The sequence below is a fragment of the Triturus cristatus genome, chromosome 5_2 (assembly GCF_964204655.1).
Source record: "Triturus cristatus chromosome 5_2, aTriCri1.1, whole genome shotgun sequence".
Classification (NCBI taxonomy): domain Eukaryota; kingdom Metazoa; phylum Chordata; class Amphibia; order Caudata; family Salamandridae; genus Triturus; species Triturus cristatus.
The window spans coordinates 501073796-501089651 of NC_140588.1; the positions used below are offsets into that span (position 1 = coordinate 501073796).

The following is a 15856-nucleotide window of genomic DNA, read 5'->3' on the forward strand; positions in this document are numbered from 1 at the left end:
TTGCAAATGCTTGTTATCCTTTGAAGTAGGAAGACTTCAAAGAAAAGTCTTTGTAGTACACACACAGGAGTTTATGCAGATTCTTGTGTTGGGACAGGCACAGTCCTATTTAGGTGCAAGTGTCAACTCCCCCCACCACTAGCTCACGAAGACCCATCAGCCTGGTGGTGGCCATCAGGATATGCAGGGAACACCTCGGCTCCCTTTGGGTGTCTAGAGTGAATTACCAAAGCCCGTCTGTCATCCATCTCAGACGTATATTCTATGGACAGGCAGAGGCATTGACTGGTTAAAGTAAGAAAATGCCAACTTTCTAAAAGTGACATTTTCAGACCTGCAATTTAAAAACCAACTTCACTAAAATATGTTTTTAATTTAGGCGTCTAGAAACACAAAACTCCAGTTTTCAATCCGCTCCGAATTGGAAGATACCTGTGTAAAATGCTACAGGGCTGCTCCATTGCTAACCTATGTGAGAGATGGGCCTTGTTGTAGTGAAAAGCGTATTTAGCGGCTTTTCACTACCAGGACAAGTAAAACTTAAAAGCACATGTCCCACCTTTTAAATACATAGCACCCAGCCCCTGGGTCTACCTAGGCCTACCTTAGGGGTGCCTTACATGTAGTAAATGGGAAGGTTTGGGCTCAGCAAGTAGGTGTACTTGCCAGGTTGACATGGCAGTTAAAAACTGCACACAGGTTCTGCAGTGGCATGCCTTAGACACGTTTGAAGGGCTACTCATGCGGGTGGCACAATCAGTGCTGTAGGCTCACTAGTAGCATTTTGTTTTACAGGCCCTGGGCACATGTAGTGCACTGTATGAGGGACTAACAAGTTAATCAAATATGCCAATCGTGGAGAAACCAAATGCCATTACATTTTAGACATGCAGTACATGCACATTCGCGCTGATCAGCAGTGGTAAAGTGCCCAGAGTCCAAACACCAGCAAAAACAAAGTCCAGCAGACAATCAAAAACAGGAGGCCAGAAGCAAAAAGACAGGGGAAACCATGCCAAAAGATGCCAGGTCTAACATTTGTTCAGTAAAATGTGTGTCGTACAGATGGTAACCTTTGCAGCGACAGCTTAACCCAATGAGCTGTCTTTTTAGCAGATACACTTAGTCAGCAAGCATAGTCCGTAATTTAGATCTGTGGTTGATGTGTCTATGATAACAATGTTGCTTCCAACTTAGTTTTTCATCCTGGACATGGCTGTTTTCCGTGCAACTAAGCCACAAAGCAGGTATAAAAGAGCCATATAAACCAGTAGTAACATATGTATTACCTGTGTATGTATGCATTTTGAATGGAAAGGGAGTGTCACTTTTGCACATTGTCGCAGCTTAGCTCTTACCCTCATACTGGGGGCTTAGGTTAAATGGGTAGGTGAATCTCTCTCACGGGTTTGCAATTTTAACTGCAGGCAGCTTTGACATTGTGATTAAAAATGAAACCACTCAAGAGGTGGGTTGAAGTTGCAAAACCTGAAGGAGGAATCTCTCATAAAAGAATGAGCTTTGCAGATGTCTTTGGATAAACCATGTGGAGCAGCATCTTGGAACCTAACAAACCGAATCAGCCTTTTGTAAAGAGAATAGATGGAATTAATCGTACACCTCAAAGTGGAATAGAAAATGGTCATTATGCAAACGTGCCTATTCTCCATTTACTAAACGTTTAACCATCAGGAAACAGAAGATGCTTACACTCAAATCAGAGGCTGACAGCATATTTCTTTTATAAGACAGCCCTGCAATTTTAATCTACATACCCAACCCAAAGCATTGTGCCGCTGTATAGTTTGAACCGGTACAAGGATAACAAGCATCCCTGTGCTTTTCAAACACTGATTGTGATTTGGTTAGGGCTTTAGTGTAACACAGAAGGTGAAGGATTGAGGGTACTGGAGACTGATGTCCTCCATTTATTAAAGCAATGGTAATGGTAGCAGAGTACTTGCATTGAGAAACTACAAAGGCTGGGTAAAGTTGTGAGTTTTTCTCTCATGCTGAGACAGGTGGCTATCACTGGGTATTCTCCATGTTGAGTGCTGTAGTTTACCCTTGGTGTCCAAGGTCCACGTGTATTGTCACATTTCACTATGCTTTCTGGCGTAATCTCTCCATCTTCAGGGGTAAGGAGGGAGAGCATTCAAAGGTTAACTTTCCTTCTTCTGCCCTCTCTCCCCATAATTATGTATCCCCTCATTATTCTTTAAATAAAATAATCTCTATACTGGAATGCGCCTACAAAGCAGTAGGCAAAAAGTTCAGTGGTGTGTTTGGGGCACACCACTGAACAGAGTATGTTACAATAAACAAGTCTTCTACGAGATTGCTGACCTTGGCCAGGATTTCTCCGAGCCCCAAGGATCAACTCAGTGGGTTGAAGACTAGGTGATCTGTGTCTGTGGCCCCAAATACAAATCGGGAGTGGAAAGACCAGTTCCTTTCCCATATGGCCCTACGACACTTAAGAATTTATGTTCAAAGTGGGGGACTGCTTGTGCTGGAATTTAGCGAGCCCTCATGAGTACTTCCCCTTGGTAACCAGTATTCATAGGCCCGTATCTCAAAAGTAGGCTGTTGCATTCTTGATTGCTACTATCAGCATCCACGTGACTCTAAAGATGGAACAGATCCTCTCAGCTATAGGCATAATAGGAGTCCACAATCTATCCATAACTGTGGGGCCCAAAGGCTGGCTCAAATGTTTAGTTAGTGGCACTTCCCTAGGACCTAGAGTGAAGGGCTGATGTCTTTGTATCTCTCGCAGCTGGGTTCCCGCAAAGTTGAGGATGGTACAGCCTCCTTTAGTGGCTCTGATAGAAACCTCTATCTGGTATAGTTTGGGAAGCATCATTTCCTGACTTTTTTAGGCTGTGAAGGGGTTGGCATAAAATGGTCAGTTTGCTTATTTCAGATAAAGACTGGATAGAAACACAATGCAAGCTCTTTATTTCTAGGTGACGTCAATGGGGGAAGGGAAACTCGAGTATTGTTGCTCGACAAGTATTTTAGGAATTACAAGATCTGGCTGAAAATACTCCTCAAGTCAGACGTCTGTCAGGGAGCTAGACATGCTGGCATGCATGTTGTTACATCTACACAAAGGAAAAATGCAACATATGATAAGACTGCTGTTTTGCCCGACATTGGCTGTATTGTCCATTGCGCACACTTGAGCATGCACACAGGCTCCCATTGATGCTACTGTAGGTGAAACATGACGCACCGACTCTCTCTACACCTAATGGGATGGAAAGCAAGATTTATGTTATGGGGAACTGGGTATACTTAACAGGGAAAGCAGGTAGGCTCTTCCTTAATAGAGGTACTGGTAGAAAAACCTGCCCATAAGCTATGTTTTGCCACCAGCAGTCAGTCTCCGAGCAGAGAGGTATAAGAGGGGAGTAACCACTTTGTGTAAAGGTATACTTTCTATACACCCCCCTGCTGATGTAACCGCAATCAGAACATGAAGCCCCTCCAGTGGACTTAGTTTGAGATTGCTAGAGGAAAATTGGTGCTCAACAGAAAGTCAGTTGGAACAGCTTTCTTTGTATACAAGGACGTTTTTCTCTACAAAAGTTTAATCCAATATAAGGTTTAGAATTGTAATAAGATACCCATTTAGATAAAGGGCTAGCAAAGAAGAAGTGATGCAGTGAGATAGATGTCAGACAGATCATGAGGATTAGATCACATATGTTTAAAATATTTTATTATAGTACACTTAGTTCTGCAAAAAGGAATGCCGGTACAAACATAGTGAAAGTTAATATGGCAACCTTGGTTAAGCTATCAAAAGTCAAGATTGATATTCCTTGATAAGAAGATAACATGAGTACAGGTTGCTTCGTGGAAACATGCCACTTAAGCTTGAAATTCAAGTATTACGGTGACAATACATTAATAATGTATTGAGATATTTATAAATTGAGACCAGACAAGCCCGTATGGTGAAATTCAATAGCCAATTTATTTGAATGGTGTATTACTTTGGGAAGGAGAAGGTTTCCTACATCACTGGAGAGCATGCACATCTGTCTCAAGTTCATCACTGCGAGGTGTGACTTGAGACGCACAACAATCTTCCATATACTGTATTTTGTTACACTATTTGAGACCCAGAATCGGGCTATGTGGATAGTAGTGCACACATTGTTCATTCTCTTTGCCAAGCATTACTGTGGTTAGCTCACCAGGCGGTAGAGGACTTACAGTGGATGGCAGCAATTCCATCCATAGTAACAAGACGGGCCTTTTTATCAGTCTATAGCTGGGAAGCCTACTTTTTAAAGCAGTCTGCCAGTCCACCGCAACCTGGTCCTTCCTTCATTTATGGTGTGTGTAGACGATGAGTGTATGTAGTGTGTATAACACAGGTGGCCATAGCCACAGTGGGATCCCTTTTGTATTCACTACATTCAAGTGGTAACTAAAATGGTGTTTTAGAGGGAGAACTCTGACAGCAGATGTAAATTGCAGGGTGTAATAAGTATGCATCGAAAATATTTGACAACACTTTAGGCAATTAATTATTACCATCAGATATACACCCAGAAAGTTTTACTTAAGGGAAAATTATATGTTGCAGAAAAAGGTCCATCTGCCTTGGATGGATCCAAGGAATTTGGGCATTACCCCCATGGCAGAGGGTGCCTGGAAACCCCAGCCTGTTTGGAATTCCCCTGCAACATCTGAGTGGGTGTCTGACCCACGTAAACACAGCCTGCACCCCACACATCTCAACAATAGAAATCTATTATGCATCACAAGGGAGCCTGAGCCATGGGAGGCGTGAGACCCATATCTTTACCAATTGAAAAATACCTGACATAGCCTGTCGTTCTCTCAGGTTCTCAAAGTCTCAAAGAAATTGTAGTGGGAAGCTCCAGAGACTGAAAGGTGTTAAACATGGAGTAGCCTAGGCTGCCTCCTGCAGAAACTTCTGAAGAGTAGTATTACTGCTCACTTTTTCGATTTATTACGGCTGAATCTTTTATGTGCCGTATTCGGTTGTGTGCAGTTTAAAGGGGTGTATTTGGTGCTCAGTTTTGTGTCCAAAACTATGGTTCAATCACAGTACACCAGTGGTAAACGGTTCTGATTGACATAGTCTTAGCCCAGTAAACCACGAAAAGGTTCACACATATTGTGAGCATGAAGGTTGCACACTACCAAACTTGTGTACATCTATTTGCAGCTACAAAGCGGTGGCAAATTACTGTTGAAAAATATTTTCATTGTTTTTTTCAGTTTTCTCAACACAAGAAAGGAAACCAAAATCTTACAAAAATGTTGACATTGAGGTTGCATATTATTAGGAGTCTAACCTGACAGAGAGCAGAGAGATCCACATTTCAGCATTCATTTGTACTATTCTCCAAAGCTCCTTCATCCAGCATTACATATGGATCTTTCTAGTGGTCTCGCCTTCCTAACCTCCAATCCATTGACTCCATGTCCTTTTAATGTTCTTCTGGCACCTCTCCCTCATATATACTACTATTTTAGCCATCTTACACCAGTCCATGTGTTCATGCCAGGCCTCAGAATCTGGTACCAATGGTGAGCCCCATAATCTAGCATTGTCTTTCTGCCAATGTTAACCCTCTGTTCTATAGTATATTTTCATATTTCAGCAGGTTGAGTTTGTGCCAAATCCGCAAAAAAGCTAGTATGGATGTTTATTTGGGTGTTAACCCAGTCATTAGTGATAGTCTGGCTTCCACTCTACCCCAGAATGGTACCTGTTTGGGGCACTCAAATGTACTAATGAGGGTCTCCTCTTCTTTCCATTCTAACAGGCATTCACCGCTTTTGTTCCTACCAAACCAGCATAATACATGCAGTGCAACCGCACTAGCCTGAACACTGATCATATTGCCACTTCATCGGGGGTGGGGGGAGTACTTATATGCATTCTCCCATCCCATCCATTGTTCAAAGGTCTACACTTTACACTCCACCTCTCTCACAGCATTCTTAAACCATCATATAATCTGGATATTGCCTTGGTCCTAAGTGGTTCAGCTAGCACTCTTTTTTTTTTCTAATGGTGAGCTATCTTGGACATCCACCAAGTTATTTTCATAAGACATTAGGGCGAGCATCACCTGCAAACGTCTAGAATGTTGTGACGTATAGAATACAAATTCAGCTCTTGGGGCCTCAAACAATTTCATCCTGTACTTTTATATGCCTTTTTATGTCCCACTTCCCAAAGTCCTACAGCACTTTTCCATCTGTTAGTGCCGTGCTATCCCACTGCCATATTACCACCAAGATTTTGCCTTCCCATTCATTACGGTTAGTAGCTTTATTTCACACCTGTAAGATGGTTGCTGCGAGTAGCAGGTGCTCCCCCCCGCATCTATTTCCCCTAGAGCCCTTCCACATACTCTTTCCTCCATCACATGCAGGTTTATGGTTAGAGAAGGGCCCCTTGAAAGGATAGAACCCACTGATTATATGTCGGGACAAGGGGCTCTGATTATGCATTTCTCCTTTTGTTGTTGGCTCAGAGAGCCCATGATATCTAAATGTTTGTCCTGATAGGACTTTGAAGAGCGATCAAGGCCCTTTTTGGTCCTTGATACATTTTGTTACAAACGTGGCCATTTTGGGTTCAATTTCGGGGGTTTTCACCACCTTTCCTTCCAGAGATGTTCTGGTGCATTCAGCCCTGAGCCTTCCCCGAACCTCCTTATCCAACATTTTTCTAATGCGGCTGCTAACATACGGAGCCACCTTCGCGGCTGGGGTCCAGTTTGAGGAATGGGGGTGGAAAATGTAGGCGGGGGTTAAACCTGTCCGAGGAGTCAGCCAAACTCTGTATGGTCGCATTATCAGGATAGTCCTGGGACGTTTGGGCCTCCTTCCGGTCTCCATGGTCTGCTGGGACCTGGTTCATCCTCCGATTCAGCATTGTCAGAAGCTTCCTCGGCATCCTCTCCAGAGGGCACGAAAGAATCTTCATCTGGGGTTATTCCAGGATTGTCCGTTTCCCGACTATCTTGGTCCACCGCCAGTCTCTTCAAGAAGACTAAATACAGCCTCTCCAAAAGCATCGAATTGTTGAGGGTTTTGCTGCCCCTTAGGGACTACCTGTTTGTCACTGGCTGAACTCTGGGGTACCTTAGGGCCCCCTTGGGGGGACAGTCCCAAATGCTCCTTTCCGTAATGAGAGTACTCTGGTTTTTGCCACCCAGCAGCAGGTATTGCTTACTAATAGGCTCTTATGCAGAAGAAGTGGCCTCTTGGAGGAAAATGTCCAGGACAATCACAAGCCTTTCATTAAGGGGCAACAATATTGGTTCCTCGTGCACTGCTTCAATGGCCTACTCTTTGGGATCTGCTATATTAAAGTAAGTATTTATTCTGGCCGTAATTATTCTGTGCAAGCAGTAATAATTTGGGTAGATTTGCTGATGCTCGACATCGGGTAACTCAAAGCAGGAAACGTGTCGTCAGGAAAATCCTGCATTGGGGAACTCCGCAATCACAGTACCGGCAACTGGAGTCAGAATAAGATGATTGAAGGAACAGACGGAAGCCCCACACGCTTGCAGTCAGAAAGGCCACACCACTGAACGAGTTGCAGCAGAAGAGCAGACTCGCGAGTCGCGAAGCCTCCTGAAACATTTGTGCACCCACTAGTGATTACCGCACCCAAACAGGGCGCGCTTCTGATCCCCCCCCCAGATCCCCACCTCTGTGGACACCAGGAGCTCCTAAGTGGCCTGAATAGGCTGGGAGAACTCAAATGCGACTCGATTAGGACGCAGGATCCAGATCTCACTCAGCTCTGAAGCAGACCGTGTAGGTCAAGACCTCGATGCAGCCATGTTAGGCTGTCAGATGTAGGCAGCTCTCAAGAGTAAACTGAGTAAGAACGAGATGCCAGGACCTTGGGGTGGCTTGTACTGTATGTACGTTCATCATATCTAACGAACAACAGACCTGTTGCAATAATAAACAAGAAGCCATTAAAGTGCTAATAACTTATAATAAATGACAATCAGATAGGAAAGGCACTATTCTGGCTGCTGAGTAGCAAAGTAAGAAGTGCCTTTCTTGATGTCTGTATACAAGATGGAAGAAGGCCATTGGTGGAATAAGTCATTGATTTTAAAGACTCACGGGAAATATAGTCTTTGGTTTTTTTGTAGGTTATTATTGATATGTTGGGCTGCTGAGCTAAAAATAAAAGGAGAAATGCATAATCCTTGCCTCCGCGTCCTTAATAGAATTGAAACTTTCCTTCACGTTAGCTAGGAAATTTTACATTAATCACCTGTAACTCTGATGCCAAGTAGTACATCCTCAGAGCTGGCAGGGCAATTCTTGCTCCATAAGCACTCCTGTACAAGGCAGTCGGCGGTGTCCTCGCTAGCATTTCCAGACTACTTTGTACATACAATGCTGTCCAACCTAGTAGCTAAAGTGGCAGCCCACTCCTATCTACTACATCTGTCTTAAATCCAGTTGGTATTCAGTCAAAGTTTTTTGCAACAAACCCACATTCTTTGTCATACACACATCCAAGTAATGGCAGTAATTTCTGAATCTGAAATGAGCATTCCATACAATGGGATGGAACCCAATTTGTGAATGGGAGAAGGTAGGACTTTCACCAGTTTATCCTCATTCCAGAGTATTTCCCGCAGCTCTTACAAATATATAATATCTTTGAAATTGATGCCTCAAGATCGGCGCCTTAATGCAGCATACCAACCCCATAAAGAGATTAATCAGTGATGTCGTTCACAATCACATTTCAGGCCCTTAATCCTATTACCCCTCTAACCCAATATGCCAATGGCTTCGGAACCAAAGTGAACGGCAGCAAAGACAGTGAGCATCCTTGCCTCACACCGTTTTCCAGGTGAAAAGGGGGAGGCAGTATTTCATTGACCTTCACCCTCGCTTCTGGTCTCATATGCTGAACTTTTGCCCAGGAGAGAAATTTGGTGCTCTTGCACCTCATTATCTCTGCGTTACCATTTTAGAGGGCCTTTCAAGTGAATCAAATGCCTTTTCAGCGTCTAATTGTGGGTCTGTTCTCATTTAGAATATGTATTTGATGGTTTTGAGAATGCAAACTCCACCAGATATGAACTTGTGACAATTACTGATCTGTATAGGTAAATGTTTTTGACATGCCTGTTTATTTTTGTTTTACAGTTACGAACAACCACCTCCAGGTCTAATAAAGGTGAGCACATATTTTTTCGTTTGTTGCATTAACAGTTTCAGTTTGATGATTACTTAATCTTAGTAAGCAAATAGTATTCTAGAAGTAAATTTGGAGATGGAAAGCTAGTCAGCCTTTCTCTCTCTGTCATTATGCGCCATACATCTAACATCATTCTATCAGGGATGGCTAAACAGGATTTTGGGGTCGTTGCACTTTTTTTTTTAGCCATGCTGTATCCATCAGTGGTCGTTACACTGCTGTCTGGTAATTAGTTTTTTTTCTCTATTTCTGTAGTGGTCCATTAAATTATTAACCAGAGGTGTCATGCCCTGTAATATGTCAGACTAATCAGGTATCACATTTGCTATAACCTCTTTTTGTGGTATTCTAGCTGGAGCCTGAAAAAGGTAAGAGATGAGGGAGGGATATTAATTTTAATTACATTAATACACCCTAACCTAGATATGTGGAGCGATTTCCATTTATTTAACTCAGATTTTTTGGGGGACTTAGTTCTGGCCAATTACGTTCTCTCTCTCCCTCTAATCTGCTCCTTACATGTATTCCCAAATACTTAATGGATGGTGACGCCCATCTGAATGGGCACCATTTCTTATTTTATAGTTAACACTATTTCTTGTGACAGTGAGATTCAGCATCTCAGATTTTTGTTTATGCACCCTAAAACATAATATTTTCTCAATGTTTCCAGTAATACCTCTGGTATAAGTGATTCAGGTCTGAGTAATGTTAGCAGAACATCATCTGAAAAAAAAAAAACATGTTATGATGTTCTCCCTCCAATGGTATCTTTATAGTGTTAGAATGATTGTGTATTTTGATTGCTAATGGTTATACCATTAAAGCAAATAATAAGGGGGATATGGGACATCCATGCCTTGTGCGGGCCAATTCTCTACAGTTTTAAGCCAGTTACCCAAATCTTAGCCTTTGGTTCTTTGTTTCAGGTTAAAATTCATCCCTAGTCCCTAGACCAATCTCTCCAGGACAGCTTTATTTAATTTCTAGCTGACAAGGTCAGATGATTTTTCATTATCGAGACTGATCAGGCCGGCTGGTATCTGTTTTTGTTTGACTCTTTTCACTATGTGTGCCAGCCGTCTAAGATTCACAGTCGTGTATCTCCTTAGTTTTGCGTACCTCGTTGGCGTGTGTAAGGTATGGCATCAGATTTGATATTCTCTTGGCCATAAGTTTAGTGAAGATTTAGCAATGCTAGTGAACAATATGGGGCACAGTCCCCATTAATTTCCCCTGACTTATGTATCCGTATAATGTCGTCCATCCTCTTTGTTGAGTTAATTCCTGTCTCCTACGTGAAAGAGTTAAACGGAGCTACTAAAGGGCTTTCCATCGTAGTTAGAAATATGTTATAATATTGTCCCCTAAACCATCAAGTCCAGGAGATTTCCTGTATTCAATTTCTTTAAAGCCATGCAATCTTATGCAACTTCTACAGGTTTATTTCTTCAACTCCGTGCAGTGGATGCAAGGTTAAGCCAATTTACGAAGTCTAGTATTTGTCCCTCTGCCTCTAACCCTTGTGTTGATTTGTCTTGGAAGAAGTCTTAAAAGGCTTCTTCTTTGTCCTCTTTCTTGGTCACCATGGTTTCCCCTTTTGTCTCTTCTGTCGTTTTTAAACACAAAAGAGATGGAGACAGATGAACAGCCAGAGGGTAACACATTCCAGGTGGGGGTCGCTTAATTAGTGGTGTTACATGGATGCACTCTCTACCCTGGTTGAGCAACACTGCTAATATGGGTGCCCTCACTCAGCTTAGGCCATCTAGTTTGTACATGGCAATTGTGCTTCTCTGAGTGTTAACTCTATTGTTAGTCAACCAGTAAGTATTCCAATAGCTGATTCTCTTCCATTGGCTCTCAACTTTCAAGAATCATATTATGCCTTTTATGTGGTATCTGAGTAAGCACAGTCATCTTCTAAAATTGTGCTGGAGAAGTATGTAGGGTACTCAGAGTAATTTTCTTCATGCCTTTATAAGGCTGTGTCACAGGATTCCAGTTGCCCTTGCAGGTGCCCTTAGTTCACCTCTGTAGAAAGGTTGAATCTGTTTTGATTTAGATTGCTAATGGAACCCCGAGCTGTAAATTCTGCCGTTTTGTCGTCTGTATATAGTGGACCTTTCCAATTGCCCTTGAAGAAACCATATTTCCTAAATATTTACAAGAAGTTACTTTCTCTAAGTAGTTGTTGTTGTAGTAACTTTAGTCGATATAAAAAGATATCCTAAAAGTGTAGTACAGTGCATAAAAACAATTTAAAACCCACTACAACAATAGCGTCATTCTTTGTACAGATAAAACAATAAAAAAGATATATATATATATATATTTATATATATATATGTGTGTATATATTTACAACATTTTCCCACTCCTCCATTGCATGGTGTAGATAAGCAATAGAGTTCGTGCAGGGTCAGGAAGGTGGATGGTTACACTTGTGGTTGATACGCCTTAAGGAGCTTGCGTCTTATCTTCCAGGCCCAGCCCAGGTATTTGGCAGTCCCACAGATGACACTGGGGACTGATGTTTCATAGGTCAGAATACGCAGCGCCATCCTGGACGACCTAGTGCCCAGATTATTGCAAACCGGTTTCAGCCATCTTGATCTTGGCTGCCTGTACGCCTGACAAGCAAACATAAAATGGCCAATAGACTCTGTGGGCGAAGCACAGCCTAGTCAGCCTTTGGGGGTCTCAGTTACCTTACTCCATCCAGACTGAAACTCATGAAGTGGGAGGGTACCATATCTAATTTTTAGGTATAGTAACCTATCTCCAGGAGATTCAATCAGGTCCATAAGGGGTTCCATACTGGGAACGGGTTTCACGTCTAAAAAATTCCCAGTTAGGACGCACCTCTGATTTCTTACAGTATTGGTCGTGACCCATTCCCAATAGATCTTTTTTATCGTTGATTTGGGTGGGGGAAGCTGACTCTCCCAGGCCTCTTCCAGGCCTATCATCTGCAACTGTTTTTTCAGATTCCTTACCCAAGGAATCTTGTGCTCTGCTCCAAGTTTTAACAGCTCGTCCAGGGCAGAAGCTTAATGATGAAGTGCAGGGGACCTTCTGAGCCTTGTCCAATATAATATAGGGCGCAACCTAGCCACATTGCTGATGTTATGTCTACCCAGATCACTGCGAAGCAGAACTAGCGGGGTAGACAGAGGAAGCGAGACTAGGTCCCTAAAGTACTTGTTCTCGGATTTGAGCAGCTCTGTTAGATTATCGAATCCCCACAATTCCGCCCCGTAGAGGGCCGCTGACATGGCCTTCCCCTCATAGACCTTGACAGCTGCAGCTATTGGCCTGCTATATGAGAGCCTCTGATGTTTCGCTGTTGCCCCTAAGGCACTTTTATGGACAAGGAGCATTTTGGACAAGTGGGGAGCCCATTTAAGCTTATTGTTGACCCTCACTCCTAGATAATCAAAAGCCTCCACTAGCTCTAGTGTAGTGTTGTTTAACTTGATGTTATTCCTAAAGCTTTTTGAGGGTGACGGCGTCATCAGCTTGGTTTTTGTTGTATTTATTTTCAAGACCCTGATGTCGCAAAACTGGGAGAAACGGGACAACAATCTTTGTAAGCCCATAGGGCTTTTTGAGATCAACAGAGTGCCATCAGCAAAGAGCAGGGTAGGTGTTTTTTCCCCGCACAGGGTAGGGGCATCGGCCATGTCGTCTCTCAAATGGTCTGCCACCCCATTTATGAAAAGAGAGAACAGGGTCGGGGCTAACACACAACCCTGGCGGACCCCTTTCTCAACAGCTATCCTCTCTGTGAGCTGTCCCTGATGTCCCCACCTAACTTTTGCGAAATTGCCTTCATGAAGGCGTTTGAGGACGTCCAGGATTAGAGGAGAGATGCCCAGATCACAGAGCACCTGCCACAGTTTTAATCGTGGGACCAGGTCGAAGGCCGTTTTTAAATCAATGAACGCCAAATAAAGGCTGCCTTTTTCAATAACAACGGATTTCCAGTGTATTGTACAGAATCTGAAGACCTGGTCAATAGTTCCTACTCCCTCTCTAAATCCTGCTTGAAAATGGCTCAAAATACCCTCCTCATCTACCCAAGCCTTGATCCTGGTCAGGAGGACTCTGCCAACAACTTTTTGTATCGCGTCGATTAAACTAATCGGTCTGTAGTTGGCAGGGTCTTCCCTATCCCCTTTCTTATAGATGGCCGCCACCTCCGCCCCTTTTCATGAATCCGGGACTGGGTATCCTGAAGCTAATTTATTTAGAGTCTGAAGGATGAACTCTGCCCAAAGATCTTTTTCATGGAGCAGAAGGTCACCAGGGAGACAGTCAGGTCCAGCAGCCTTCCCCGGATACAGGATACTCTGCCACCGGGGTCTGCTCTTCTAAAACCACACTTTCCCGGTGTGAGTAGAGATCAGAGAAATGTAGGTGCCATTGACTCCCCGTAATATGATTCGGGATTGTGTCCGCCCCTCCCCTATCGCTATTGTTAATAAGATTCCAAAAGGGGGTTGAATCTTTCAATAAGGCTGCAGCCTTTAAATCCTGCCAGTGGGTTTCATCCCACAATCGCTTTGCCTTCCTTATAGCTTTATAGTAGATTTTCCGGGCATTGGCAATGGAAGGCTGTTCCTTAGATTTTATAGCTTGAGATAAAATCTGTCTCTTTTCCCTGCAATCAGGTGAAAACCAAGGGTTCTCTGTCTTTGGGGGGGGGTGGCTTGCGGACCCCCTTTTCGTGCAACTCGAAGAAGTTCCCCACCCTTACCATGGTCTGTTGATATGCTTCTAGAAAATCATTAGAAGAAAGGGCCTGTGACAAACAGCCCATGGGCGTGTCCAATGCTACAGTACCTTCTATCACTATCCTTTTGATTTTGCTCAGGTCCATCTCTCGCTTGACTACCCTAGGCCACTTGAGGCGCCTATTACAGTTAGTCGGGACGATCTCTCTTGCCCCAGGCCTCTGCTTATTTGAGGGCTCAATAGAAGTAGTGACCGGCCTGCGCCTGAGTTGCATGGACAGCGGGTTGTGGTCGCTCTCACACCGAGGGATAACCTCCATGTCGATAAGATCCGACCACAACCAGCAGGATGTAGTCAATGCGCGAGGGGGCACCAGTTCTTGTGAAAGTAGGGGCTCCCAAACTATCTGAACGAGTTCGCCCATTTGTCGCCCTCAGGTTAAACTCCAGGGTTAACGCATTGAGTTGTACAGCTCTCTTAGTCCATTTCTTTATTGGTGGGAGAGTGAGTTGGGGTATACCTTGCTTGGAATCAACATCTCCAATGCCCAGGATGTCATCGCTGCTCGGGGGCTCAAAAATACAATTGAGATCCCCGGCAACGATGACATCCGCCTGAGTGGTAATGGCTGTGAGTTCAGACTCAAGAGCTGATACGGTAGAGCTTACTTGTTCACCGGGGGTCCCTCTAGCATAAATATTAAATATTTCAAGGGGAGGTTGATGGTCAACCCCATTGATGGATATATGCAAGAGGTCAGAAGATGTGCTTATATGGCTCTTAACTGCCCAGTTCAAGCTGATATTGACCCAGATTAAAAGACCCCCCCCGAGGGTCGTCCTCGTATGGACCTAATTGCGGGATGGAAAAGGTAATGAACCCTGATCTGTATAGAGGGACCAGGCTCCAAGTTTCCTGGAAGAGGATTACATCGAATTCATCGATGAAATCACTCCAGACAGGATCTATAAGATTCCTATTTAACCCCGCAATGTTCCACGATAAAAACTTGATGGCTCCCGGGGGAAAAAACATTGAAACAGTCCCCACATCCACCGCCCTACTATTTTGACATCCTTCATCAACTACCATGGTCTCGACAATTTCGCCCAGACCATTAAAAGACATATTGGGAGGAGAAGTGATGTTCAGAGCTGGCCCTTCATTTGCATGGGGTACGTGTAAATGTGAAGGGGGCCTTGTTCGAGAATTAAATAGTCAGTCCACTTGTCGTAGACCAGAGTCCTCTCCCTCCCTCGAATAGGTCCAAGCAGGAAACCTGCGAATCTGAATTGAAGAGTTAGCGGGAGATGATGACCTATACTCTAGTAATACATTTTCTGCTAAAGTAGGATCCCCAAGTACAATCTCTACACAATCAGTAGTAGCATCCGCCCGTGATAACCTTCTTACCCATGTTATATCCTCTAATAATCGATCTGCACCCTCTAACATGTCTCAGCCAGTGGGTAGCTTTATTATGTAATGAGACACTGTTTTCAGAACCGCACCATGGTGGTAATTTTGGTACATAGGTCATGAAAACAGAGGACTTAGCCTGAACAAGATGAGACATGGGCAAGTTAGCTGGCATATGAGATGGTAGATTGTTATTACTCCGTGTAAGAGGCAGGAGAGAACTAGAGGGGCGCCTGTTAAGAGAATTTGTAATTGGGGTCCCCGCTGGCTCTGGGCGTCTTGCCATGTCTGCACATGACTTAACGAGACCATTTATTCTGGTATTATTATCCTCGCTGTGAACCCCTCCATATACAGATCCAACATTGGTTTTTGAGGGGATTAGCTTGGATGGACCAGACTTCTTCATAGAAGGTGCAACCCCAGAAAATGATGAGACAACAGGGAGTA

At 43.7% G+C, this 15856-nt stretch overlaps 1 protein-coding gene across 1 annotated transcript in view; it reads left to right on the forward strand.

Annotated features, from left to right (window-relative positions):
- Positions 1-15856, forward strand: part of RP9 (RP9 pre-mRNA splicing factor) — a 111620-nt gene that overhangs the window by 40104 nt on the left and 55660 nt on the right. The window contains exon 2 of the mRNA XM_085607499.1: positions 9196-9226. Within this exon, the coding sequence (XP_085463625.1) occupies positions 9196-9226 (31 nt within the window). The remainder of the gene's footprint in view (positions 1-9195; positions 9227-15856) is intronic.